This window comes from Dicentrarchus labrax, unplaced genomic scaffold, assembly GCF_905237075.1.
Source record: "Dicentrarchus labrax unplaced genomic scaffold, dlabrax2021, whole genome shotgun sequence".
NCBI classification, from domain to species: domain Eukaryota; kingdom Metazoa; phylum Chordata; class Actinopteri; family Moronidae; genus Dicentrarchus; species Dicentrarchus labrax.
This window is the reverse complement of record NW_026136723.1, coordinates 1,185,258-1,212,361: the sequence shown is the minus strand read 5'-3', so window position 1 is coordinate 1,212,361 and position 27,104 is coordinate 1,185,258. Positions and strand designations below refer to the sequence as shown.

Below are 27,104 nucleotides of genomic sequence, written 5' to 3'. Positions count from 1 at the left end.
CAGCATGATTACTGTTAATGATACCATTTGTCTAACTAACTATTACTTCTCTTTGTGTGACTCAGTTCCAGTACTTTCCTAACGATACCATGCTACACCGCTCACTAAATGATCTTTGGTTGCTCTTAAAGAAAAAAGTTTCTCCTTCACTTTCTCCTCCGACTTTTCCTGCCTGGTTTGAGAATCTAACCAGTGACCTTGCACTTAAAATCTAAACCGCTCTACTGTCTGAGCACTGATGGCGACTCATTATCTCTCCACCACTAACACACACCACACTAATCCTGGTGTCATTTTCTCCAGACTGAGTAGAATTACCCATCTGTCTGCACCATCTATAATAAAAGTGCTGCTCACTCAATTGTGAGCTCGGTGACAGAAAAGCAATGTCTTCACATTTGAGAAAAGCCTACATAGAAGCTGGCCTGGCAAGTTTCAGGGATACGATTTTTTATAATTTGTGCACACAGAAAATATCTCTTATGCCATAAAAACACATGTAAAGGATGTCAGAGACACAGGAATGCTGTGCTTAAACCCCAGGTACATCATATCTCAGTCCACAACTGAAACTGTATTCAACCCAGGCAACCCATTTAGTTTGTTCGTGACAGCTTTTGCTGTTTACTTTACACTGCATTACACAGCAGCATGTGTGCACCAGCAGCCGAAGCTGACCAGCAAAGAGTAAACGAGGAACTGAAACAACATCCAATGTAGCATTAAAACTGTGCGAGAGAGAGAGTACCAAGGGACAAGGACAACTTTTTCTTACTTTGAATGGTGAACTACTATTACTGAACAAGTTTAAGTTCACACACAAACCTCTGAATCGATGTCCACATCTCAGCGAGTCAAATACTGTAGATCTGTGTGATCCTGTGCTCATTAAGAGAATCAATCAAGCCAATCAGAGCTTTGTAGGGTAGACTAACCACAGGGTCATCTCCCTGTGCAAGAGCCAGAAAATTGGCAACATAAAAAGTTGGATGAGGTCGACACAGCGGCACAGGTTGATCAAAGTCGACTTATAGAGAAGTAAATCTCTCAATAGTCATATTTAGTGAATTGCTCCTGGCTAAACAGAATCTGTGTCGACTGGAAATGATGTTGACGAGATGGATACGTCACCTGATGCTGACACAAATACGATGTAAGAGAAAAAAATGAAGTGAAATCAAAGCATTAATTACCGTCACTGAACTGTGTTATCATGGACACTGAACACAATGATACACCGGGGATACGTTAATGCTTTTCACGTGTGCTTTCACAGGTTGCACTGGATGATCTCATTTGCTGTTAAGGTCAGACTCAAGGTCATCATGTAATGCAAAAACAGGGTAAAGTCATCAGAATCTCCAGGTTCCGGCTTTCCTGGTGGACAGCCACTGTTTTCTATTTTATTACTGCTAAATTATTAAAGCAGCACTCCATTATTTATGATAATAACTAGCAGAATGGCTTCCCCTTTCATCACCCTCAAATACTTCAGAACCATCTCTGGCCTTCATGACTCACACTGGTTGTGCCCTCTGTGTGCCAAAGCTTGGCGTGGATAATTGATCTAATTTTAGCACAGTGTGTTTGTGTGTGAGAGAGAGAAATACTGGACAGCGTTGTCATTTTCCCTCAGCAAGCACGCTGAAGGCTGCATCGGTCTGACATACTGTTATCTCCCTTCTCCCTCTCTCTGTCAGTGTTCCTCGCTCACTCCTCTGTCTTCCTTTTTCTCCATCCCTCGCTCACCCGCTCCTATCATGGAGGGTTGACAAAGCAATTGTGTATTCCGGACTGATGTTTTGTATTTTCTTGCATCTGTGTTTGCTGCACATGGCCTGATATCTGCAGCTACTGAAGCACTTGTGATAATGAAATTATCTTAAATTCATATCTCTCCGTTTCTTTCTCTCTTTGCCTTTCCAGCAGCGGATGCTGTACCGGTACGGAAAGATGGGGATCAGGTAAAATGCTATTATCTTTTTTTTTAATGCCTCCACTATTTCTGCACACTTCAATCTATTTTCCCATTTTGCTGAAAGCCACCGTGACTGAATACAAAAGACCCCAGCGCTGGTGTCCTCAGCTCTCCTCTTACATTTGAACAGTCTCGGGACAGAAATGGCCGGTGTGTGAGAGTGTCATTTCTTGTCTCCTCAAATCTTTCAGAGGTGAGAAAAAGAAGCGCTGTTACTTACCCAGAACTGCCTCCTGCTGTTAGACGGCCAGGCCTCGGCCTCGAGAAAGGTCGCCCAGAGCTAAACTTAAAAAAAAGAAAAAACGATTCACGATGTCCGGAGAGTGTTTTTTCCTTCGTTTCACAGTGTGTGTGTGTATGTGTGTGCATGTGTGTGTGTGTGCAGGTATAGGCTGAAGCATTTGGGTTTGTCTGTGTTGTTTTATGTTTACAGTACAGTCAGTGTATTCAGACAGGGTCACTTTTTGTTGTTTTGTCTCTGTACTCCAGCACATTGGAATTTAGCTGAATTAAAGGGGAACGTCACCAGTTTTACACATCAGTCTGTTTCCAGGTCTTGTGGAGTACGACAGCATATGTGAAAAGAGCTGTATAAAGACTTTACTGTCTTTAGGGAGCTGTGCAAATGTCCTTATGTGTTGTCACTTGAGTCAGCGTCAGGGGTGTGGAGTTTGACAAAAGTGATATATATGATTGATAAATAATTGATTTTATGTTAATTTGCTCAAGAGAGTTTATGGTAATTGGTTAGCTCTGCTGCCTCACAGCAAGGTTTGGAGTTTGCATGTAAATTGGCCAGTTTGTCAGTGGTTGTGTGTCTACATGTGTCAGTCCTGTGAAAGCTTGGCAACCTGTCCAGGGTGCACGCGGCCTCTCACCCAGTGTGAGCTGGGAAATGGCTAAGGCCCTCCTGCAGGTACAGATAGTGGCTGGAAGGATGTCCGCTTACTTTCGGCCCAGGAGAGTCGGGAGAGTCATGAAGTGTTCAGTAAAGTTCACCTGTAAATGGGAAAACCATCAAATCAAAGCTGAAAGTCGGCACTTTACATTGTTTACTATTAAATCCAATGTGCTGCAGCATAGAGACAACACAACAAATGTGTCACTGTTTCCTTACCGTCTGACTACACTCAAATACACATTAGTAATGTATCACATACTGCAGTTTCTTTCTGAATGAACGGAAAGCAACTGACTTAAAAATGTTCTTTCAGACAGGATCGACCTGCCTTAAAGATCTGATGATCCTGTAAGAACTGAGCTAGTCTTGGCCTTTATAGTCTTAAAGCTTCACTGCCCCATGATGTTCTAAATGCTGTTTCAGAGGCTTTTCGAACCAGACAAGAAGAATATTTATAACAACTACTGGACATGTCTCAATTTCTGGAAAGAACATTGAAAAAGAGGGGAAAAAATGAGGACATACTGGGAGAAAATATCAGTCTTCAGAAGTTGATATTAGTCAAACCTGCGTGTTCTCCTGTGTGTATGCGTGCGCTCTTGTGACTGGCTGTGCGTGACTGGGTGTGAAGGTGTGTGCGTGTTGATAGTCTCTTACCAAGGCCACAGAGCCGCTCTCCCCAGGGCTCAGACTATTACTGAGCCATGTATCACTTCTCAGCTGTGGACCCTGGGGAAGGAGAGAGCAGTAGAAAGAGTAAAAGAGAGAGAGAGAGAAAAACAGTGACATCCATCTTATTGTTTTTCCATCCCTGGCTGCTGCTTTCTTTCTTTACTGTTGTCATTTTTCCTCATGCACAAGGGTTGGAAGGCCGTCGTGCACCAGTAGTTTTTGTTACTTTCTAAATGTTTTAAAGGTATACTATAACAAGTTAATTACAACTTCCAGGTGAAAGCGCAAGATGGAAGTAACAAGGAGCTTCTTTCTCATGACTTTCTTATAATTAGGAGCCATAAACCCTGTTGCTTTGTGTCCCCCTGCCACCTCCCTGGAGAGACTGGACACATTAAAAGTGATTTATATATGTTTTACCAGCACCAGAAACTTTGAAATATTGCACATATTTCAGATTTTTGGCTGACATTTTGCAGCCATTGCATCAGTAACAATCAAGTGTTGTTTCTGTCGAGCACTGATCCCATGACAGCCCTCGAGTTGTTTACTCCCTCAAACATGAGTCTTCTGCGTAATTTATAAACCTGCAGAGAGAGAGAGGCCAGCAGGTGGAGAGGGATTTGACAAAATATAATACAGGAGCTCAGAGAGATGATTCCGATTCAGAAACAGGGGGCTCAAGAAAGAGGGACAAACAAAACACTGCAGGCTGAGAGACAAAATACATACGACACAGAGCATTCTAAAAGCTGAAGGAAAAAGTAAAGACTGTGAATGTGAGAATCAGAGATGAAATAAAACAAGGCTAAGAATCTACAGCCATGCTAGCAGGCGATGCTTGAATGCTACATAATATGCTAATCTATCAAATTTCACAGCAGTCCGTCCAAGAGACATTTCACCAAAAACCGAAAAATGTCAACCTCACGATGGCATGAGGGAAAACATACGGAGCCCCTTAAGTCCCGAGGTGATATTTTTTACCCTATGTGCACACGCTGTCATCTTGTGCAAACAGTTTATTATTCTCTGTATCTTATCGTCTTCTCTTTAGATCATAAAAACATCAAATATCTAAAAAATACAAGTATAGTATAGAACCAGAACCATTCTTAATAAAGATCCTTTCAATTTTGACATTATGATTTTTCATTAATAATACATCTGTCATTTTACTGTTAGACCAACAAATACTGTAAAATTACTACAATCACCCCATAATATGGGAATTCATGATTTAGACAGATGAGTAAGGATTATGGGATGGTTATAGTAATAGTATAACAATAAGGTGATATAAAAAAGTTTCACTTGCAGGACTTTGGGAGCTCCATAAAAATGTTTTCGGTTCACCAAAGGATTCATCCTCTGGGTACCAAATCTCCTGGAAACCAATAATTTAGATATTTCAGTCGGGACAAAAGTGGTGGACTGCTAAATGTATATATATATATATATATATATATATATATAAATATCAGGACATTTTAGTTTTTATTTTTATTTTAGTGCACTAAACAGATAAGGTGTGAAAGGAACCTTAAAAACACAACATTTCAGACACAAACTACAGCTCATGTTTTACTAATGAACACGGGAACCACAGCTATGAGCTCATCATGCTGCACTCACATTCCCACATTAAACAACGTCCCTGTAGCATTAGGCTCAGTGAAAGGCACATTAGCTGAAACATCAGCCTGTTTGTGGTTCCACTAAAAGTCAGATCAATACTGAGTGCTCCTATCAGATCTCCTCTGAGGATATGGGCCTTCCAAATTCACACTAAGTCTGACTAAAAGGACTGAAAACCCAAACAGATCTGAGATTTAGCTGCTGCTAAACTCAAGACTTCATTTATCGTTAGTGCTTTTCCTCAGTAAAGGTTTTAGACTTCAAATGATTTTCTGAAAGACAATACCACAAAGACATTTTCTTGAAAGCTGCTGCTGGATAGCTCACCACTATTCGGTTTCCTTCATGTTTTAAATTTTTCTGTCCAAATCTGAAATGTTTCCCCACTAGGATTTGAATATTTTATAAAAGCTTCTGGAACTGAATTTCCTCATAAAGTGACACTAAAACTAATGAAATTATTTCAAGATTAGCAGCTATTTAAGCAAGATGATCCCACAGCTCTGAAATTTAAATTAATTGCTTATCTTGCATGTAGTACAAAGCGCGTTCACTGGTTTCTATTATGCGCTATTTTGTTCTTTATGTGATTTATTGTCCCACTGAGCCACTGATAAACTTCAACCCCTTTGACCCAAGGGGCCTCCAAACCTCTAATGTTGTAAAAGAAAGAAATAAGAATGAAAATGAACCCCAGAATTTATCTTTCACCCTTTTAAGAGAAATTTAAACTATGGAAAATATATTTTTTCTGTGCTTACCTGAATCAATTCTTAATTTTAATCAGCAGCTGTTATTATAAGATAACATTTATATTTTTATTAGAATACAGAATTAGAATTACTGTTTGTAGTGTGAATGATAAGTAACATGCTTCTGCTATGTGCAATATATCGACGTTACATTTCATTATAAGACAGCAGAAAAGAACCAGAATAGAAAGTAGTTATGTTCCCTGCATCTGGGCCAATGCATGCTGGGATAGGCTTAAGCGCCCTGTGACCCCGAAAAGGATAAACAGGTATAGAAAATGGACGGCTGGATGGAAGGTAGTCATTATTGTGTGAACAGTATGCTTCAGGAAAATGCGTTGAGGCGTGATTTCCATCAGTATAAAGAGCTGACTTAACCAGCTGGGCACAGAGTTAAATGTTGAGCTGAGAATGTCAGTTTACTGAGAGACAGTCAATGTTATCGTGGCTGAATGGATTTGAGCCTCGGCGCGCACAATGCTGCTGCGTCTCACTTCGATTCAGGAAAATCCACTATTGACGAGGCTACAGGGAAGAGCTCAGCTGTTATATACTTTATGGAGTCTATTTGAATCCAAAATAAGAGCACGCACACACACACACACACACACACACACACACACACACACACACACACACATCACAGAGACGGTGATGACGCCTGATTTTTCGTCCTTTCATTGACCATGAGAGCTTAATATTCACACACTGAGGGGTGCTTCTGAATCCAAATCCTGCGACCTCTGACGCAAGCTGTGTTAATAATACACACACTGACACAGTCCAAGGACAGAGATGACACTACTATTACCATCTCCTCACACGCTTGACCATTATAAATCATCTACATCCTACATACACAGTTTTTAATTCTTTATGTGAGCCATGCTGACCCTGAACGCTGTTCTGTTTGTATTTTCTGAATAATAGAGAGGGCAACAGCTACAGTTTCTGCTCCATAGCACAAAATGATAATAACAGGGTCATTGATCAGTACCAAGATTATTATATTACAATGATTAGCTGGACCACCTTCTGATTAACTGGGCTGTAACTTGGACTTATGTAATAGAAGAAAATGTCATTCTTAGCCATGCTAGCGGCGTGACTCTAGAGATGGCAAAGTTGTTTGATTGCTCAGTCCACCACTTCGGTTCAGACAGAAACATCTCAAAGATGGATGAATCCTACTGAGGTTGACAGTTTGTTATTTCAGTGAAATGTCTTGACAACTCTTGGCTTGCCATAAGATCTGGGCCACACATTCATGTCTCCCTCAGGATGAACTGTAAAAAGTGACTCCCTGACTTTTCATCTAGCACCAATTTAAATGTACTTAATGTTACACTTCATGTGTAAAGATTATACCTGCTAAACATCAATGTTTGTACTGAGTGAGCATTTACCTTAAAGCCCTACTCTATACTCTAACTCTAGCATGGCTGTAGCTTCTCAGCCTTATTCAACTTGGTAGCACATTCTACCAAGTCATCATTATATAGCATTTATGAGTTGTAATGAATTGTTAATAAATAATTTACTAATGCTTTATGGATTAGTAATAAGCAATCAATAAGCATAACTTTTGGGTGTATCCTCCTGTTAAACCTGCCCAGCTGATGGATCATTGTTGGGGTTCTCACTTTTTAATAAGTCATATCCTCAGTTACAGATGTTCGCAAGTAAGGGTTATTACAACAATCCATTAAAGGCTACACTTCTTCCTGATGGATTACAGAGCTTAAAAGATGAAGCAAGTATCATATCAGCAGGATGTAAACAAGCTCAAGAGATTTCTCACAACCTGGCAACCCAAAAGTTGTTCTTATTCCTTTCTATCTGGCATTAGTTTCATCCTTTATTAACCAGAAAGTTATTTTTCTTCTTGGTATCGTAGCAACATTGAAAGATAAAGAGCATCCATTCAAAGAGGAGATAATGTCCGCTAGATTTCTTTGACTAGACACCAACAGAGGTCATAAATTACTCAATATCAATTCCACACTGAATATATTAACATTTAACTAAAAATGTCATAATCATAAAATAATATATTACAGTTGTTGAATAAATTTGAGTAATAACCAAATACATTATCTCTAAAATAATAATGGGATGATTCCTTCTTCTCTAAAGATCTATGAGCGATTTATTCTAGTTGTTGAAAGATTCATTTGCTTCAGTCCGAGCTGCAGCCCCATCTCTGAGCATGTTCATTAGCTCTTGAGATTTAATAAACCATTATTCAATTAGCTCGGTTTAGTCCGTCAGCTGTGTGAGTTTTACCCAGCGAGCGTTCGTGATTAACGACATGTTTGTTCAAGGAGAATAAATTAAGGATAAAAAAATGACACAGAAGCTATAGTTTCTCTACCCAGGTGTGCATGTGACTGCATCTGTGTTAATTATTATTCAGATCTTTCCCTGTTCTTGTTAATATGGAAAAAAAAAAAAACGACAAGGCGACTGGTTACTTGTGCAAGGTTTTGCTAAATCCCCTCTGCCATCTCAGGGGCGGCTTTGTTAGAGGAGGATTATTCTTATTCCTCATTCACTTGTCCTGAAAATAAACATCTTTGACATGAATATTACATTGGTGCTTCCGAGAAAGCGAAAGGGGCCTACAGGAAAGACAGAATTAATTCCAGCTTCGGCTCGCCCATGGTTTCAATTTGCTAACTGTCCTCTGTGTTTGACACCAGACGGAAAATGTTAATCAGGGCAATAAGGCTTAAACTAAGTCAGACCCAAATTCACATTCATTCATGTAGATATTTTAGTTATGGAGTCTCTGAGCCCGGCAGCTGCTGATTAAAGCATGAATAAATATAAAGACAGAGGCCAAGCTCAATCTTAATTTTTTATCACCACTGGTTGGTACACTGCTTTCTTTCTGTTCAGATTCTTTTACTGACAAGTTCAAATGAGGTTGTCCATCTTCCACCAGCTATGTTATGACTGTATTTGCATATTTATTATTTGGTTTGTTTCTATAGATGACCTTGTGTTCATAGCCAATCTTATTCAAAATAATAACATCACATGAAAAAGCTTCTGACCTGTTCCCTTGCTTTTATTGTTTAATATCTTATACTTAATGCCTCTGTCTGAGCAGCCACAAACACAGAGGAATGAATGGTGCACCAGCCACACAAGATTAGATTTTTATGTAAAAATCTACTTCTTATTTATTTAAAATCACACAATTGAAGCTGCAATAAGAGAGGAACATCTTCCTCCACAAAGGAATGCTGTTGCTTCAATGTCTGTGTAATAAATGTGTTATTACGGTTGGAACGAAATGAACAAATCAAAGCATCGGAATTAAAAGAGCTAGAAGTCCATTGCAAAAGCCAGAATCACAAGAATCACTGTTGTATGTTTTTCCTATCTCTTCCCTTTGGTATAAAACACTGTAGACCAGTTGGGCTGGTTAAATGTGCCGTTGGCAGCTTACTGATGTATAATAAAGGTCTTTTTGGTGAAGTTCCAGCAGTTAACCCTGTGTAGCTTCAGTTTTAAGACAAGACATCCTGAGACAGGCCAGTGTGCTGATATGGTTGGTGTAAAAGCCCAGAAAGCTTTTTATTGCTAACCATCCACTAGAGTGCATGGAATTAGATTTTTAGGCCACACCCTATCCACAGATGAAGGCTTATTCTCTTTAAAATGTGTTTTTTCCCTTCATCCATTAGTCTATTAGTGAGTGTATGGGACACCAGAACCACTTCTGTTAATATTATTTTTTTTTTCATACGTATAGAGAATATAGAAAAACAACAATCACACTTTCAGTTAGGTTGTTCCTATTGTTCCCGTAAATAAGTGCCCAATAAATGCTAATATACAGGTCAAAATAAGATAAAGTACATTCTTGTCATTCTTGCATGTCCCATAAAATGAAGGCCAAAGCATCAAAGTCAAATCTGTCTCAAAAGTAACTCGATGTACCCTGTTCAGATTGAATCTACATTATATTGTAGGAGGCTTCTGTATCAAAAGGTTCGCTATATGAGATGTCCTCACTAAGACTGGGCTGTTAATGCACAAGGAAACGGAAAGTTTTAAAGATTAAAGATCATGCAATTTACATTTCACATGACCATAAATTTAAATCTATTTGAGTCAGCTCTGTAGCAGCAGCAGCATCGTAGGGACAGGAGGTAAAGTTTGACATTTACTTTGACATAAAGTTTAGGTCATTTCAGTTCCACCTCTCATGCAATCTGTGATCTGTGGCTTTGAATGGTACAACTATGATAACAAGCTGTTAGACAAAGGGCCTGATGTTAAAAAATAAGAATAAAAAAACATTTTGTGTATGTATTTAATTTCTCTCTGGAGCAACCACAGTTCCCAAAATGTTCCCCTCACCCTGTCTTTGTGTCTATTGTACAGTATGATGAATATGCATGATTGCCTGTGTGTGTGTGTGTGTGTGTGTGTGTGTGTGCGCGCATGCATGCTGTGTATGTACGTGCATGTGTATGAGAACACACAATAAATGGTGTCCAGGTTTGGCCACCCATCGGATTTGTTGTTGCCCCCGGCAACGGGTTCACGGCTGAATGGTATCCATTGGTTACCTAAACATTCTGAGCAGTGTAGATGGACAAAGGGATGGTGCAGCTGACAACACACACACACACACACACACACACACACACACACACACACACACACACACACACACAAGTATTACACACATTTACACACTTTCTATAATTCCTGTCCTATTCCACCTACTGCTCCTCATGTCCTCTGTCTCCCTTTCCACACGTCCACCCATTAACATTAAAGCTCTTTCACTGTTAAATCTTGTGAGATTAGGCTGCTGCATTTTATTTTTACACACACACACACACACACACACACACACACACACACACACACACACACTACATGCTATAGTTTAAATAGTACAACTGATGTCACGTATTATAAAACTACAGAATTGAACTAAAACGATAAGAAACACATGCAGGGAGCTTGAAGTTTAAACTTCAAGACTCAAAAGACCACATTCACCTAAAATATAAAGTAGTTCCAGATAAAAAAACAAAACATTTAGATCTATTACAGACTTACAGACAGTTTAGAAGTAAACTTTCTAAACTGACTGAAATCTTAAGCTCCACACAGAACTGTAGTAGGAAACTGCTTAACAACAACTTAATATCCAATTCAAATTACTTGAATTCAGGACTAAGGCTTGAGACCAGTTTCTATGTCCCAAAACTCCTCTTCCCTCTTTCAAATCTCCTTCTTCTCTTCCCGCCTTTGCTATACCTGTACTTTTCTCCTCCCCTCCTCCCTCCCCTCTCCTTCCTCCCCTGTCCTCCCTTCCCCAGCATGGCCGTGCCGAGTTTTCCTGGGAAGGAATCAATGTAAGTCTCTTTGTTTCAATCTCCTTTTCTCTCCCCAAATCTCTTGTCATTTCCCCCTCCATCGCTCACCAACTACCTGAGTTTGGGCTTTGAGTACATAAGTTGACATCCTGCTTGTTTACCCTTCCGCCCCTTCCTGGCTCTTCCTGTCACTTTCTCTCTCTTATCTCTCTCTCCCACTCCCTCTCTCTTATCCCTCAGTTTTTTCTTTTTCTCCCCATAAACTCTCCCTCGCATCCGTCTCCTCTCTTGGCCCTCTGCTAATCTACTGTACTGCAAGCTTCATATATATACAGAGTCACAGATAACAGGCTGTAATAAGCTTATCTCATCCACAGCTGAAGACTTCTTACAAGTTCCGGTTTTTACTGAAAGCACTGCATGATGAAGTGCATCGCAACGGAGCTGTTTCTGTACCTTCAGCAGAATTTATTTGCACTCAAACATACTTGAAGGCAAATAATCTCAGGTAGACATACTTCTGTTTTAAGTAACAGGGGTCTGGAGAAACGCTCTTTTACACAAAGACCTTAAGGGAGGATTGTTTGACTTTTAGGTCGACATCAAATTCTTGTAATTGTGGTTTGTTTCCTAGCCAGATGGACCAAGTTTGCATCCTTCGTTAAGGTGAAATGCTAGCAGAAATGCTTTTATCACACTTGCTTATTGTTATTTACATGGAGAAATAAACTTTGATTCATAGCTTCCTGCTGTTATTTGGTGAATAAATGAGTGTTCTGGTAACATTTCATATTCGACATCTAACAGACACCTGATGAATGTAAGTCCAATATTCACTCTCCTTTTAGCTCTGTCCACCACCTCCTAGATACTCTATGTTCTCCAACAGCTAGTTATTAACGTTGTCTTCTGTTTGGGGTTCGGCAGGAAGTAGGATAATCAGAGCATGTTTGCTTTAAACCGCTGCTTTCTGCTGCTTGAAATGTGTTCGATGAGAGCTGAGAGAATGAACCATGCACTAAATGAGCCAACCAAAACTATGGTTGCAGAGTTGGTATGTAACTATGTGTGACCCCTTTTACCTTACATGTGGTTTGTAATGTCAATACAAAGAATCTTTATTAATGCATTATTATTATTAATGTATTTAGGCACCAGTGTCAGACTCAGATTCAGCTTATATTTAACATTAGTGTGACTGTGCAAGATGGGAAAGCAGAACGGGAACTTGAGAAAGATATTTTTTGTTAAAGAATGCGTGTTCAATTCTGGTTTCCATTTGAGGATCAACAGGCTCTAGTGGACACGAGAATAATGGAGGGGAAATCTATGATCATGGATTGCTATAACATCTACCTCTGTACGCCTGCAGACTTACTGGCTGCTGTGTTAATACACCACCTTATTTAACTGCTACACGCACTGCAGATAGGATAACACCTAGATGATACTCTGCTTGTACACCACAGAGGGAACAGATAATATCAGTTTGTCCTTACACAGTAATTAAAGCAGTTTAACTCCAAATATTACATCACGTCTATCACACAATCCCCCGGTGTAACAGAGTCCACATGTTTTCCCCACTATTTCCCGCTGTAATTAGCCGTTGGGAGGACCTCATTAAGAGCCGGGCTCTGTCTCTGTGTTCATTAGTTTGCTGGTTGGTTTGCCATGAGCACTGGCGCCAGGAAGTACAGTAGAACTCACACAAGCATGAGCAATTTCAGGTTGGTGTGCTGTGCACTATGTCTTAGTGTCTTGATGGAGTATCTATAGTCCTGATTCTCCTTGAGCACCGGAGAGGAACAACATGTGCAATATTTTTAATGAGTCAATTTAACCTTTAATATCACAATTCTAATATTATATCACACTAGCTTTTGAGGCTGTTTGAACCAGGGATGAATATTGGGGGGCTTACTTGTTGTTTATAGGGGGGCCTACTTGTTGTTTATAGGGGGGCCTACTTGTTGCTTCATTCACTCAAGTGAAACCAGAGTATATGTATTTCATGTATTTCACAGGAAGACCGAGGGAGAAGAGACACTGTTGAGCTAGAGAAGACAGGTTTTAGCCTCCGTCTCTGCCCTGAAGAAGAGACGTTAAGCAAAACAAGCAACACATTATCTCAATATCATAATAACATCTCTCTGCTATAACGTACCTGGATGAAGATAAATAAGTCCCCTGGCTGATGTTTCCACTATTCACCCATCTAATCTTTGTACTGTATAAAAGAAAAGAAGATTTATCAGTGATTGTTTCGTATCATCAAGTTTTTCATGATGATTTTGTGTCGAATTACCAGCTGCTGTTCTCAAAAAAAGACTCTCTGTTGTCCATTTAAATTGCTTTTGAATCACCCTTTAAGTATCCATTTTTTCTTTTAGCTGCAGTAAATCAATGATTCTCGTCTTTTCAATCAATGATCCCTGTAAGACATTTACAAGGTGTTAATTAACCCTCCTTTCTTATTCCCTCTGTGACAACTTCTCTTCTCTCCTATCTCCCTCAAACTATTTTCCAAATCTTCAATCATCTGCTCTCTTCACCTCAATTTCTTTCATTCCATTGTCTCTTTCTTGCATTTATCCCTCTCTCTCATCTTATTTTGTCTTTTTTTTCCTGTCACATTGCATTTTTCCTTTAATCGACATTCTCCCTCCTCTTACATTCTCTCGTCCACACCTCTCCTCCCTCCCTCTCTCTTTAGTTGTCCATGGAGGACACTACTTCCATTCTGCCTCGTCTCAAGAGGAAGCCCGCCAACTCCTATGGGATCGGTGCCCTGGCTAAGTCCTCTCTGACAGGTGTGTCAGGTGTGTGTCTGTGCTGCTAGATGGTAAAACAGCCCCCATGTTGCCTCCACGTGCTCCCCAGAGGGTCGAGGGTGAAGTTGTTGTTGAGAACGGACAGGGGCTAAACTTCCTGTTCCCTGTTGTGTAAAAAGATCATTTTTGGTTTCTTTTCGTGTGATATTCAGATGGTTATTTGGTGCCAGAGCAGTGCAGCAGCCAAATGATCAATGTGAGGTTTGGTTTTGCGATTATCACCAAACGGAATCAACAACACACTTTTACTAGAGCTGCTACAGTATGAATGAGAGTAAATGGGGCATATAAACCAACTAAAAGGTTTCTCAACTCATTAGTACTGATCATGATTGAAATTCTGTCAAGGGTTACTATTCCATTTAGCCTTAGCTTCATTATGTTACTCGGCAAACAAACCACTCATTCCACTTTGCAGAATGGAGTTAAAGAAGTTGTCCAGCAAAAAACATGTAATTTGGGCAAATTTTGCTGCAACACTGTGGAGAAATACACTGTGATGGCCTTTTAAATACATACTAGAGCACATGCCCGGTAGATTACTAACATAAAGACAGTAGTTTGACTATTTACATCTCAATTGTCTAGACAGAAGAACTTTGAGTGGTAAATTCCTTCTTCAAGTGTATTAATTACTTAATCATCCCCCCATGGTTTATATTTACTGGTGACCAAAGCAACATGCCCCCACCGACGCAGAACCTTGACTTTTCTACCAATCATCAGTAGCCTGAAGCTTGATTAAAATAAGACACCTAAAGCGAGGAGGATGCTAATATCACGGAGCCAACAGCTCTAATAACTATAAACCATAAATGGCACACAAATGATCTGGGTTCAAGCTCCAAATAGTCTATAGCAATTTGATTAAGCACAAGCTAATTAAGAAACTCATTTTACAACAGCATGAAGGCTTTGGTCACACTTGAATGAAAAGTTATTTTAAATTGTATTTAAATGTATTCACATGTCCAATACCATTCACGGTTGTCGGTTAGGCTTCATTCTTAGGCTGCAGTGTTTTTTTGTTGTTTTAGAAAGCTAACAGAAAATAAGTGGAGAGAGACATACAGCAAAGCTCTCTAGTCAGACTCAAACCAGGGATGTTTAAACCCCTTTAACACTTGGATCCACTTAGGTTTTACTCAACTAATTAAACAGTTTTTGCATCCAGAGCAACTTTCTTTGTGATTAGTTTATAAAATAAAAACTCCATTCTGCTTCTTCTTTCACTTGGTTTCTGCACTGCTTGCAGGCTAAAAAAAAATCACCTGACACACTTGGAAAAAACAGGAAAGATCTTTTCACTTTTGCCATAAGTGGCGGATTTTGTAAATCGAACCTCGCCTCAACAGACAACTTCACTCTAGAACAGGAGGAGGAGGAGGAGGAGGAGGAGGAGGAGCTTGGAACCAACATGGCCGCCCCTGTGGGTGCCCCTTCCTATTCACTTCCTACTTTCCCTTCTCTTCCATTGATATCAACAACAGACGTCAATGACAGACGCATTTCGCAGAGTCATTGATGGAAATCCAATCAGATCTTTGATTTCAAAGAGACTAAAGTAAGTGAGATTACTTACTTTATTTACTTACTGAAGCATCTCCACAGGCGTGTTGGGAAATATGTAATGTGGCAGTGCTGGTGGCGGTGTGGCCCAATATTTGTGAAGTAGTGACTCTTTTGTGCAGTGTCGTGACTTCAAGTGGCCGGTGCCTCTTATGTGCTATCTCGTGCTTTGTGCTTCAAAACTGTAGTGCTCTGTGCTTTGTAGTGTTTAAGTGTAGCACCTCAGTGTTTGTGTAAAAAAAAAATGTTTTTTGTTGTGTCTGGTGCACTTTTCTTAATAAATCTGTTGGTATCATTTAACAGTGTATAGCCTTATTATTATAGCCTTTGAATAGCCAAGACCCCAACACCCTCCCTCATCCCTCATCCCCATTCTTTCATTCCTATTTCCATCCCCAATTAGACTCTGCAGGGAGTGTTTGATTTTCAAATGAGATTGGCTCTCTTTGTCTAAGGAGAAAAACTGTTTCTATTTATAACTCAGCCTGTAAGTTGCCCCTTGAACCGGGGGAGCAATTTTCTGAAGCTCCATCTCTGTTTATTCATGCCTGTTTGATTTTAATTTAAATTTTTTATCGATCAGCCTCTCTACAAGCATTTGATTCAGTGTATATGTCCCTAGTTTGAATCCTGTATTTGCATCTTAATTGGGCAGAGATTTGCCAGTGGACGCTTCTCAACGTTCTGTTTACACCCGAGGATTACTTTCCTCTGCCTCTCTCAGTCTCTGTAACACGTTTTTAATTACGCAAAGTATAATGAATCTCATTTATTCTGTTTACCAGGAGATGAGTAATGGCTTTAATTATTAATACGGGTTTGTCAGCGTTCCAGCCGTCATCCTTGTCCTTTTCTTTTCAGTTCAACAAACTCTAAGGAGTACACAGGCAACTCTGTCCAATTTGCCAGCTCCTGTCACCTGACCTCTGACCTGTTCACTCCTGTCCATTGCCTGACCAAACATTTAGCAGGTTTTGCAAAGTTCAGCAGTATTATGTAGCAGATTCATCAGTTCTTTTGTTTGATTACTCAAGAAATACTCATAGTATGTTTAGTCATACAGTTAACTGAATATTTCACACTGTTAGTCGATTAGATTCCAGAAATTTTTAATATATTGAACTCAAAAAGAAAAAAAAACCCACAAAAAGGAGGCCGCAGACCTTCTTGTAATCATCATCATTATTATTATTATTACAAAAATGATTGTGTTCTAAAATATCCGACACGTATAATCACTGCTCTACGAGGTCACCTCTATGTGACATTTGTCTGACGGGTGCTCGACATCATTCTCCGCTCATTCATATCAGTGACTGAGCTTTCATGCACACTCATTTTCCACTCTTTCTGAATACAATAATATCGCACATTTGATAAGGGTCGTGTAAACCGCATATTCCGTCTGGATATTCCTTATTCCAAAGGTAGCATTTTTCAGATTAAGACATGTGGGATAAATTATTCAGGTTTTAGGAGCTCTCTTTGTTTACAGCACATTCGGAATATGTGTCTCATTTTTTGACGTTTTACACACATGGTGCGTGTTTAAGGTCAGCTCTGTGCGTGTGTACACAAACTAAACCAAAAGGATGACAAGGAAAATGAGAGAGGGAAAAGGAGGGAAATTCCTCCATAAGATGTACAGTACGTTATTAACAGTTATGTTAACCAGAGTATGCAAAGTTGTGTGTAAACAGGAATATGACTGGAATATTAATTTTCCCGGCTATGTAAACAACTTAGTAGGAATACTGTCTTTTTCTGAAAAAAAGGCAAACACTGGAATATGTTGTGCATGTAAACGTAGTCAGTCACATCATTATCATCTAAAAAGGGTAGATAATGATGTGTTTGATATGAATAGATGGTGAGTGGTGACTGTCTCATTTAGATGATTATCATGCGAGTAATAATTGAAAAGCGACACATTTAAAAGGTTTTGATGAGCGTTCTGTAGATGTGGCAGGTAGATATTCTGGGGCTTTGCTCCACTGATGGAAGTTTGAGAGCAGCAGTGATTTTTGTGTTCTCGAGCTAGGAGTTCAACCCACAACTACTCCAGGAGGAGGGCTCAATGGTTAACAAGAAAGACTGAGGGTGTACAGAGCAGGTGTGAATACGGGGCAGATCATTTTTTAAAGAAACAAGATATTAGCACACAAGACAAGCTACTACTAAATTGATTTTAATATATTTAGCTTTAGCTGCAAGGTCGTTACCATGTCCTCATACCCATTCTCTGACTACATCCACACTATACATGTGTTACCCCACTGGCATTATTTCCTATAGTTCCACGTATTAAACAGTTTTTCTTACAACATTACACAGTTTCTCATTATCATTCTACTTGCCCCCCCCGAGCCTCAGTTGGAGTTGTCGGCAACTGCAAAGGCCAGACGTAGTTTTGACAATGTTTGTGTGTGTGTGTGTGTGTGTGTGTGTGTGTGTTTGTGTTTTTGTGTTTGCATGTGTTCCTGGTCTGCCCTCGCTGCTCCCCCGTACCTGTTGTAGGTGTGAGTCGCTCCATGAAGGACAAAGTGACCAAACCCACTGCCATGGCCCAGGGTCGTGTTGCCCACATGATCGAGTGGCAGAGCTGGGGCAAACCATCTGCAGGGCCGATGGGGAGCGCAGGGCATACCAACCTGCAGAGGGAAAAGGAGAGGAGGATGGAAAACGACGCCTACAGCGACCTCAGTGATGGCGAGAAGGAAGCTCGCTTTGCTGCAGGTGAGGGACTTCCGGATGTACAGGTGCAACGGTGTCAGAAAGGTGTTTTAGACCAGTTATCTGCATGGTTTGAAAGCATATTTGACATTTCAGAATGCACAAATGAAGTTCAAACACAATAATTGTGAAATATTGACAATCCCATTTTGCCCCATGCTTTTGAGGATTGCCCCTAAAGTCCAGAAAGATTTATTAGAAGGAAGACTTGCCTTGGCAAACACTTTTTCTTGAATATCAATTTTTGCTACCCACAATTTTTCTTCACTTCAAGTTTGGAAAATCTAATTGCTTCTGGCTCATCTGGTATGACAAAAAAAGTTAGAATTAATAATATCTGACAGATATTTACACGTTTTTGTTGTCGACAACATTTACAGATTTCCCCGCTTTGAATGGACACTTTGAATTCTCCTCCATCCCTCCACCCCCCCACCATGACTATTGATCCTGTTTGTTTTTATTACTAATTAACTTCTGTATGTGTTAGTGAAGCTGGGACTGGGATTTGTTTTATGCATTTCTAATTATGTTTCTGTGAGTTAAAAGATCATTATTACATGTTGCTGTTCCTAAATCATTAGCGAGCATCGACACTAATCTCACTCCCTTCTTTAGGCATCATGCAGCAGTTTGCAATCTCTGAGGCGACTCTGTTTGGCTGGAACTCGATGGATGGGGAGAGTATGGGAGCCGGCTCCAACCAGGGCAGCGTCGCTCATCTCAGTGAGGTCAACCAGGAGAGCATCACCAGCAGAGGTACTGCAATTTAAACCTTTCTGCAAATGGCTGCATGGGCTCAGCTCTGAGTGCTTCTAGTTGTAAACTGCTGCAGTATTTGGTTTGAATATTGTATTTTTATTTTCTTTTACCTTTATTTAACCAGATAAGTCAACTGAGAATCAATTCTTATTTACAATGACGACCTGGCCTTGATGGCACATAGTGTGGAAGCATTGCAAGGATCTGGAACTGTCATAAACCTACAGTCAGAGGTTATATAATATACGGGAGGGGGATATGTCATTTGTGTAGTTGTATTCATTTAACACATTGAAGCCTATCTCCCTAAACCACTAATACAGTTACAGTATAACTACAGATACTGTATTCTCATTGTAGTGGATAGCTCTAAACACACCTCACACTCAGTCCTGTATTTGGACCACACAGTAAACGCCTATTTTCTCTATTATGCGTAGATGCACAGTTTGGGAAAATTAGAGCCCTGTTGGAAACTAAAAACAGCCACGTCAGTTATTCCGCCGACCAGCTGTAAAGGACTTTTAGAGGGCAGGCACACAGCTGCACATTTCTGCCTTTCACTGCTCCCAGGCAATTGGTCAAAAACGTCCAAATGACAAATCCAGATGACAGCCTGTCATTTCTGAAATATCAGAAAAACATTCTGATGCAGAGTCATGAGTGCTTGGGTAAGAACATTTAGCCAAACTCTCAAAGATGGGTTGTATTCAAATAAGAAAAGGGACTGCATGGAAAGTAAAGTCAAGGGGATTTCACTTTAAACTTGGCTGAATGAAACAAAAACAGTTTGGGGAGACAAACTCATATCCTGATTTGTGGTTTGAGCCTCAGGTGGTAAGATGTCCGTTTAGTTTAGTTGCACATAGGATGATAAAACGGAGAGAAAGGATGGGAAGAGAGCAATTTGCCTAGGCGACCTCACAGGAACAGCCATAAAACGTCATGAAAATCTAAACAAAACAAACAATTCTGTGGCTGTTTCTGTTCAAAAACAAGAAAAAAATCCACTGAAACCTGGACTTGTGTATGTACACAGACTAACACGGTAAACTGTTTCTCTTTTAGTTCTTTGCTGGTGTTTAGCACAGCAGAGCGCTGTCCAAACCCTGAGGGACCCTGTAGGTTAGCACAAGGACTTATCCCTGCTCTCATTAACAACACCATATGTGCTATGCTCTGTGCTTTATCTAGCCTGCAACACCAACACACACGCACAGTAAACACACACACACACACCAACACAGCAACAATTAAAAAGCTACTTCATATCAGCATTAAGACCGAGGGGATGTTTCTCAGTTTGAGCGTTCAGCTCCCCTCCATGAATTATACTAATGACAGTGCTGCTACAGATAGGCTAATAAGGATAATAATACTCCTATTAAAGTTATTACAGTTTGTTGCTTTTGGATGAGGTCAGATTTTTCCCTGTGTATAGCTTCATAAGAGCATCTAAACTATGCTGCTAATAAATCAACAGCTTAGGGTCTGCTTGGATTTAAGTCTCTTCTATTTATCTGCTTATCTTTTGTGTGTCTCGTGTTTTTTGTCTCAAACCTGTCCCTACAGGCATATTTTACATCCTGGGGAAAACATTGTGATGCATGTGGATAAAATGATTTGCTCAAATCTTTTAATTTGTGTACAGGCTTCATGTCATGTGTCATCTAAAAACATGGACATTTTAAAATCCTTGATTTTCACTAAAGAAGAAAATGATGAGAAAGTCTTTAAATTGAATCTAAAAGTGAGCAACTCTTCTGCAGAATTTTAATGTATTCTAATGTAGTTGTTGCCACCACACCTTTTGATTTGGTAGTGGTGTTAAAATCAATGTTTGTGTGAATCTGTGGTTGTGACTCTTGTTGTTACTACAAATCTGCAACGTGAAATTTGCTTTCTTCCTCTTTATTGCTAAAATTACATTTTTATCCATCTCTGTCATACTTTCTTTGTTTTCTTTTTCTCTTGAACTAAGTTCTCCTGTGTCTCACTCCTCCCACCTGTCTGCTTTTCCCCGTACAGACCAGGTGCTCCACCACTCCTCTGCGGATGTCTGGCCTCACACCTACGTCTCACAGGGCCTGTACTGCCTGTCGTCCTCAGATGCCTGGGAACCAATCACCAGCCAGCCCTCGGGCGTGGCCTCTCCTGCTGCAGGCTCCTACATCATGGCAACTGGTGAGGATGGACTCTCCTCTACACTGAGTCTAAACATTTGACTGTGTGTCTGAGCATCAGGTACTGTGGTAAAGTGTATTATGGTTATTCCAGGTGGCAGCAGTGGAGCAGGGGGTACACCTGGTGAGGGGTATGAGGGGACAGTAGGCGGTTACCTTCAGCAGCACCAGACTCATTTCACCTTGCAGCAGCACAACCAGCTCCAACAGCTCCAGCACCTTCACCACTACCAGCAGCAACAGCTTCTGCAGTACCAACAACAGGTCAGTAGAAACAAGACTGTTCATTTAGGCAGTGTGTTACTAATGACTCTAATTTAATCTAAATTTGACCAAACTGCTGCTGGAGAGGTAACAGCATGTCACTAGTACTGTGCACACATAGTAAGAGCAAAATCATTAACAGGTCAGTAGTATATCTACCCCAACGCGCTTTCAAATGTTGTTATATAGCACATTTTCATCAGCTAGTACATTGTGAAATAAACGCTGCATGGATTATGTATTTATTGTTTTTAGATCTGTCAGAGGGTCAGCCCACCACTTTGCTCTAAATTTGAGTACCTCAACAACTATTAAATGGAATACTATGATATTTTGGGCGGCCCTTGTGGTTTGGATACAATGAATCATAATGACTTTGGTGATCTCTTAACTTTTCATCTAGCCGCCACCATCAGTTCACAGATTCAATCTAATGAAATATGTTTCCACTTGGTGCATATTGTTGCACACATATGCACGGTTCTCAGCTAGACTTCTAGTAGTGCTAATCATCTGATGTCAGTGGGCTAACATGCTAAACTAAGATGTTAAATATAGTAACCATCACATTAGCATTTAGCTGTGCCTAGGTGCAGCCTTTCAGAGCTGCTTGTGCGGCTGTAGACTCCTGTTTTGTTATCAACATAACAAACATCATTTTCCTTTAAACCGGTTGGATGTGCGGACTGTGTGGCTTCTGTTGGTGTAACTGAGCTGCTGACTTCCAGCTCTCAGGCTGCAGGGAGGTTTTCTGCAAATGAAGTGAGTCATGATGAACTGTGACACCAAAAGACTTTTTCAGTTTTGTTGGCTGCTCTTGCATTGGTACATCTCAGAGCTCATTAAATAACTGAGGGTTATGAAATAATAACTTGAAAAGGTCAGGGACTGTGTCTTAGAAAAGGTGTACTGATCCGAGACCGCAATGGAAATGAGCTTGTTAGCTTTACTGTGTGTATTATATGGTTTCCCTTGTGAAAGAGACTATTGAATATATTACATTACATTTATAATAAAGCTTTTCAATCAGTCACTCAGCATCAGTCAATGCATAAGAGCCTGAGACATTTCCCCCGTTTCCTGCAGCACCATTCAGTCATAATTTAAAGAGGTATTGAAAGTAGATGCAGACCATCATCGGTGACCAGAAGGGAGTGAACAAAAGCTGGCAAACGTATCCAGTCTCTGGCAAAGACCGCTAAATGCTGGAAGAATAAAAAGGCTTCGTCTTTTGTTTTGGCACGACAAGGCTTTTAAACCGTCCTAGCTGAAATGTGTTGTGATGCAATATGTCAGTATAGCACCATTGTCCATTATTGAGCAGCTGAAAATGTCAGGAGCTGGGGGGGCCTTTGGAGCGTTTTAAATCTGTACTGAGTGGAGAAAGAAAAAAGAGTTTTAAAATCAAGAAACTGTTGAGTTATTGGTATTGATCAACAACCAAATCAACCCCTTGCAAGTATATGAAGCTTTTTACAGTAAATCCTCATTAATTCTCTTTCTTTCCTTTCCTATCTGACTACAGTCCATGGAGCCCAGGCCACATAGTGCCTCCCATTCCCTCCAAGCTACTCCCAACAGCACCATCCACAGTCTCGGTCCTCCCACCCACCCTCGGCTAGCTGACCTGTGGGGAGCTGCGCAGGTTGAGGCACACCACGTAGGCACTTGCCTGCTGAATCCAAATGGTCAGATTACAGACTTTGCGGACTAGATGATAGCTTAATATACTGTGACAGCTATGAGAGTTTGCAAGGGCACAGGGGTGCGTGACTGTATATACAGTCACAGGCAAACTGGACAAGCATGTCCATTTAGTCAACAGAGAGACAATAGTCATCATAGCAATTAGAGCATGTCTTATTATGCATTTAATACTCTCTTGTTATTGTAGGAAGCTAAGGTTTATCTTCTTTGATCCCGTTTCTCAGGCACGTGTCTTCAAAGGTGAAATAAAGTGCACTAGTAATATCAGGCTGATGTTAATATTCTGCACAGGTATTTTGGTCATTTTCCATCATGTTTGACATCTTGGCTAATTTCTTTCTGTCTTCTGGATCTGGCTTTGTTTATATCAGCAGGCATATTTAGCACACATCTGTAGTGCAGTGAATGATGGGAGAAACTGCCAGGGAAGTCAGCAAGGTAGGAGACAGGCTGGAAATCTGCATGGAGCACTGCCAAAAGTCTGCATGACAGCCTTAAATGGACCTGATGAATTTTGACAAGGAACCTCCTTAAATCTGCCCGGTCTTCAGAGTAGCATGCTGTAAAGTCCGCAAGTTTACAACTCTAAGCATTTGGATTCAGCATCTGTGTCTGTTGTACCTACCTAAGTATCTGTCTTTTCTCTCTGATGTCCTGCACAGGCAAACCAAACTGTGGTGGGGACAGGGGAGCTCATATTCTGCTTGTCCATCTTCTCTCCTTCCTTCTTTTCTTCCTTTCTGTCTTCTTTGTCTTTCTGTGACTATTGACCATGACCTGAAAAAGACTTGATGTATTAGAATGCAACCTGTTGAAAACCAGTGCAACAAAAAAAGACAAGCAATTAAATCAGAAACTGGTTACAGGTGGACATTGTCGGACAGCTGAGTGGACAGATGACTGAAATGGTCGGAGGTGTAGTGGAGACAGTTGGAGAGGAGCCTGAACCAGAGTCTGAAGACATTCCTGAGCAGCATGAAGAGGAAGAGGAGGAGCTGACAAAGGTGAGTTACCTCTACAACATCTTTGCTCCAAAGTTTGATCATAAATCAATCAAAACTAAAAAACTGATACATCAATGAGATTTGATTAAAATGAAGGCAGTCGATTAAGAAAGAAGACAGAGTTATATAAGTGAGGAAAACATGTAAAAGATTACAGCCTTATTTACCTGTGGTACAACACAACTGTAGCATCCCAAACTGTCTTTTTAACGCTTAATTTCCTGTCTTTACAGGTAGAAGAGGTAACATTAACCTTGGAGCCGGAGCCATGCTCTTTCACCCCGTCCCCGCTGAGGGAGGAGGTCCCCCCCACTAGAGGCTCAAGCCCAGGACTGCCATTACAGATTGCCGAATCTGTCGCGGAGAGGAAACCGTTTGACGTTACGCCCTGCGTTGTCCAATTGCTGGAGAAGGACGAAGAGGCGGAGGAGGGCTCTATTGTTGTTGTTGCAACCAACTGAATTATAGGGCCAAAAAAACAAAAACAGGAAATAAATACTTCAATAATCAATCAAGCTATTCTATCCCAACCCCAACCCCCTCCCCACTATTTACCCACTTTGAGTCCGAGGAAATGCAACTTTTTCAGATGAAAACGTGGGATGTAATGTACACAAACTAAATGCCAAGAAGCCCCCCCCTCCCGCCCCCCTCTAAGTTACAGCAGGAAATGTGGAATATGTATGTGACAATGAACACAAAATGAAAATTTAAGAGACTTCAATTCAGTGACTGCTGAAACAAGCTGTGTGAGAAGAAGTTTGGACCACTCGGACCAAAGAACCAGGACTAAAAGCTGAACAGTAGGCTAATGGATGGATGTGAAATAATAAAAAAAAAAGTGTAGATGAAGGTAGGACAAGAAGAGGAGAGGAAGGGCCAGCTGAAAATACAGTGCAATACAACAACCATGGACACAACAAGACTTGGGTCAAAAAGTATTTGCAAGTAATTCTGAGTGCTTGGTTCGAGTTGCGTTTAGGACCAGAAGTAGGCGCCTCACAACGGAAAATGTAGCTGGTCCAAGAGAGTTTGATTTGCTAATTGATGTATTTTGCTTTGATTGACAGCTTGTTAAGATGTTCTGATGAGGTAAACCCAGTCCAATCTGATTCTCAAGAGTGACCTGTGGCACACACTTGGAGTCATTTGCAAACACATGATCTGGACACAACCAACAGAAAGTGCATGCTTTTTAACAGTGACCTAGCCCTACCAGTATAACACAGTATACAAAGTAATAATATATCAAATTGCTTTTTATAATAAAAGAAAAAAATCCAATAAACTGATATGTATTTGTATGAATGTAAGACTGTATGTACGTATGTTTGTATGAATGTAGCTTTGTGTGTAAAATATATATATTCTGGGAAACGGATTCTTCTTGGTGCTGTTCTGTTCCACCATATGTTGCTACACAGATACATATGTTGTGCACACAGATACATATACACACACATTTGTCTTAAGCTTAAACTGAGATAATGTATTTCTTAACCCCTAACGTACCCAACCAAAAACTTATTTTTTTTACAGTAAGACTGCCCACAAAACCAAATCTTAACCATACAGCTTTTTCAAGACGTAAGCCTTTTGAAGAACTGAGGTCCAGAAGAAAATGCCCTCATATCAACTACTGTTTATACCATATGGGTTGCTAACTACTGGATATTTCAGCCTAAGCGGATATAATGAAGATATACAGTAAGGTCGGGTCAATCTGCACAGTATCTGCTCTTTGCTGGGGTGAGTGAAGGATTTAGAGGCAGCTTAATACGGGAAGTCAGGGTTAGGTAGGGTCAGTAGATTTATGGCGCCACAGGCTGATACTTACTGCAGGGCCTAATGATAGGTCAAAACATAATTTACCATTAATACTGGGACTCTCACCCGACTTTTGGCACATTCTCCTGTGTGCCTAGGCTTAACTCCCTTTAGTTAACCAAGTCTTGAAAGTCTAATGTCACTCTGGTGGTAAAATTCAAATAAGTTCTAAAAAAATGAAATGCAAAGAGCGGGTATGACCTAAATGCTGTAGATTCTTCAAGCTGCAGTGTGAAGGTCACGTGTTCTTCAATAAGCGGTTGTGGTTCTCGTGTAGTCATCAATTTCACTAAAACACTTGAACTGTTCTGATCACAGCCGCCTCATTCATTAAACCGGGCCATACAGAGTTCGTCATGGTCTGGAGGCAGAGACGTGCCCTTGAACATTCAAGTGCTGTTATCCAGGTTTGTTTGAAGGCTTTCTGTGTGTGTGTGTGTGTGTGTGTGTGTGTGTGTGTGTGTGTGTGTGTGTGTGTTTTCATTTCACAGTCAGTGGCAAGCAGTTTGTTTTTGTTAATTAAAGTTTTTAAATGAAGGTTTATTAACCATTTCAAAAATATCAAAGTACATATTAATACATAAATGAATGCTTCATAATAAGAAAGACCTTGAAAGCAACATCCTTTAGTCAAACGGCTGTTAAAAATGGTGTTGTGACTTCAAAGACTGGAAATGAGAGAAGTATGACAATGTCTGGGAAGGTCAGAGAAAAAACTGAAAGGTATTTTACAACTTTATGTGTGTGTGTGTGTGTGTGTGTGTGTGTGTGTGTGTGTGTGTGTGTGTGTGTGTGTGTGTGTGTGTGAAACATAAAAAGGAATCAAGCATTACTGTGACATCACTTAACATAATCTCTTCTAAAAGATTCGACCTACAGCTGGTGGAGAGGAGGATTCACTCTCACAATCCAGTGATCAAGACCCACGATGC

The 27,104-nt window shown here is 40.3% G+C and overlaps 1 protein-coding gene across 7 annotated transcripts in view; it reads left to right on the top strand.

Moving 5' to 3' along the window:
• Positions 1–25,726, top strand: part of LOC127357431 (protein FAM131B-like) — a 50,151-nt gene extending 24,425 nt beyond the window's left edge. The window contains exons 2-11 of one of the 7 annotated variants that reach the window (XM_051389649.1): positions 1,927–1,964; positions 11,293–11,328; positions 14,006–14,111; positions 18,210–18,428; positions 19,044–19,184; positions 21,216–21,371; positions 21,465–21,634; positions 23,160–23,294; positions 24,208–24,345; positions 24,579–25,726. In XM_051389649.1, the coding sequence (XP_051245609.1) occupies positions 1,927–1,964; positions 11,293–11,328; positions 14,006–14,111; positions 18,210–18,428; positions 19,044–19,184; positions 21,216–21,371; positions 21,465–21,634; positions 23,160–23,294; positions 24,208–24,345; positions 24,579–24,806 (1,367 nt within the window). In that variant the 3' untranslated portion in view covers positions 24,807–25,726. The other 6 variants (XM_051389650.1, XM_051389651.1, XM_051389653.1 and 3 more) reach the window with 6 other exon arrangements.
• The last annotated feature ends 1,378 nt before the right edge of the window (positions 25,727–27,104 follow it).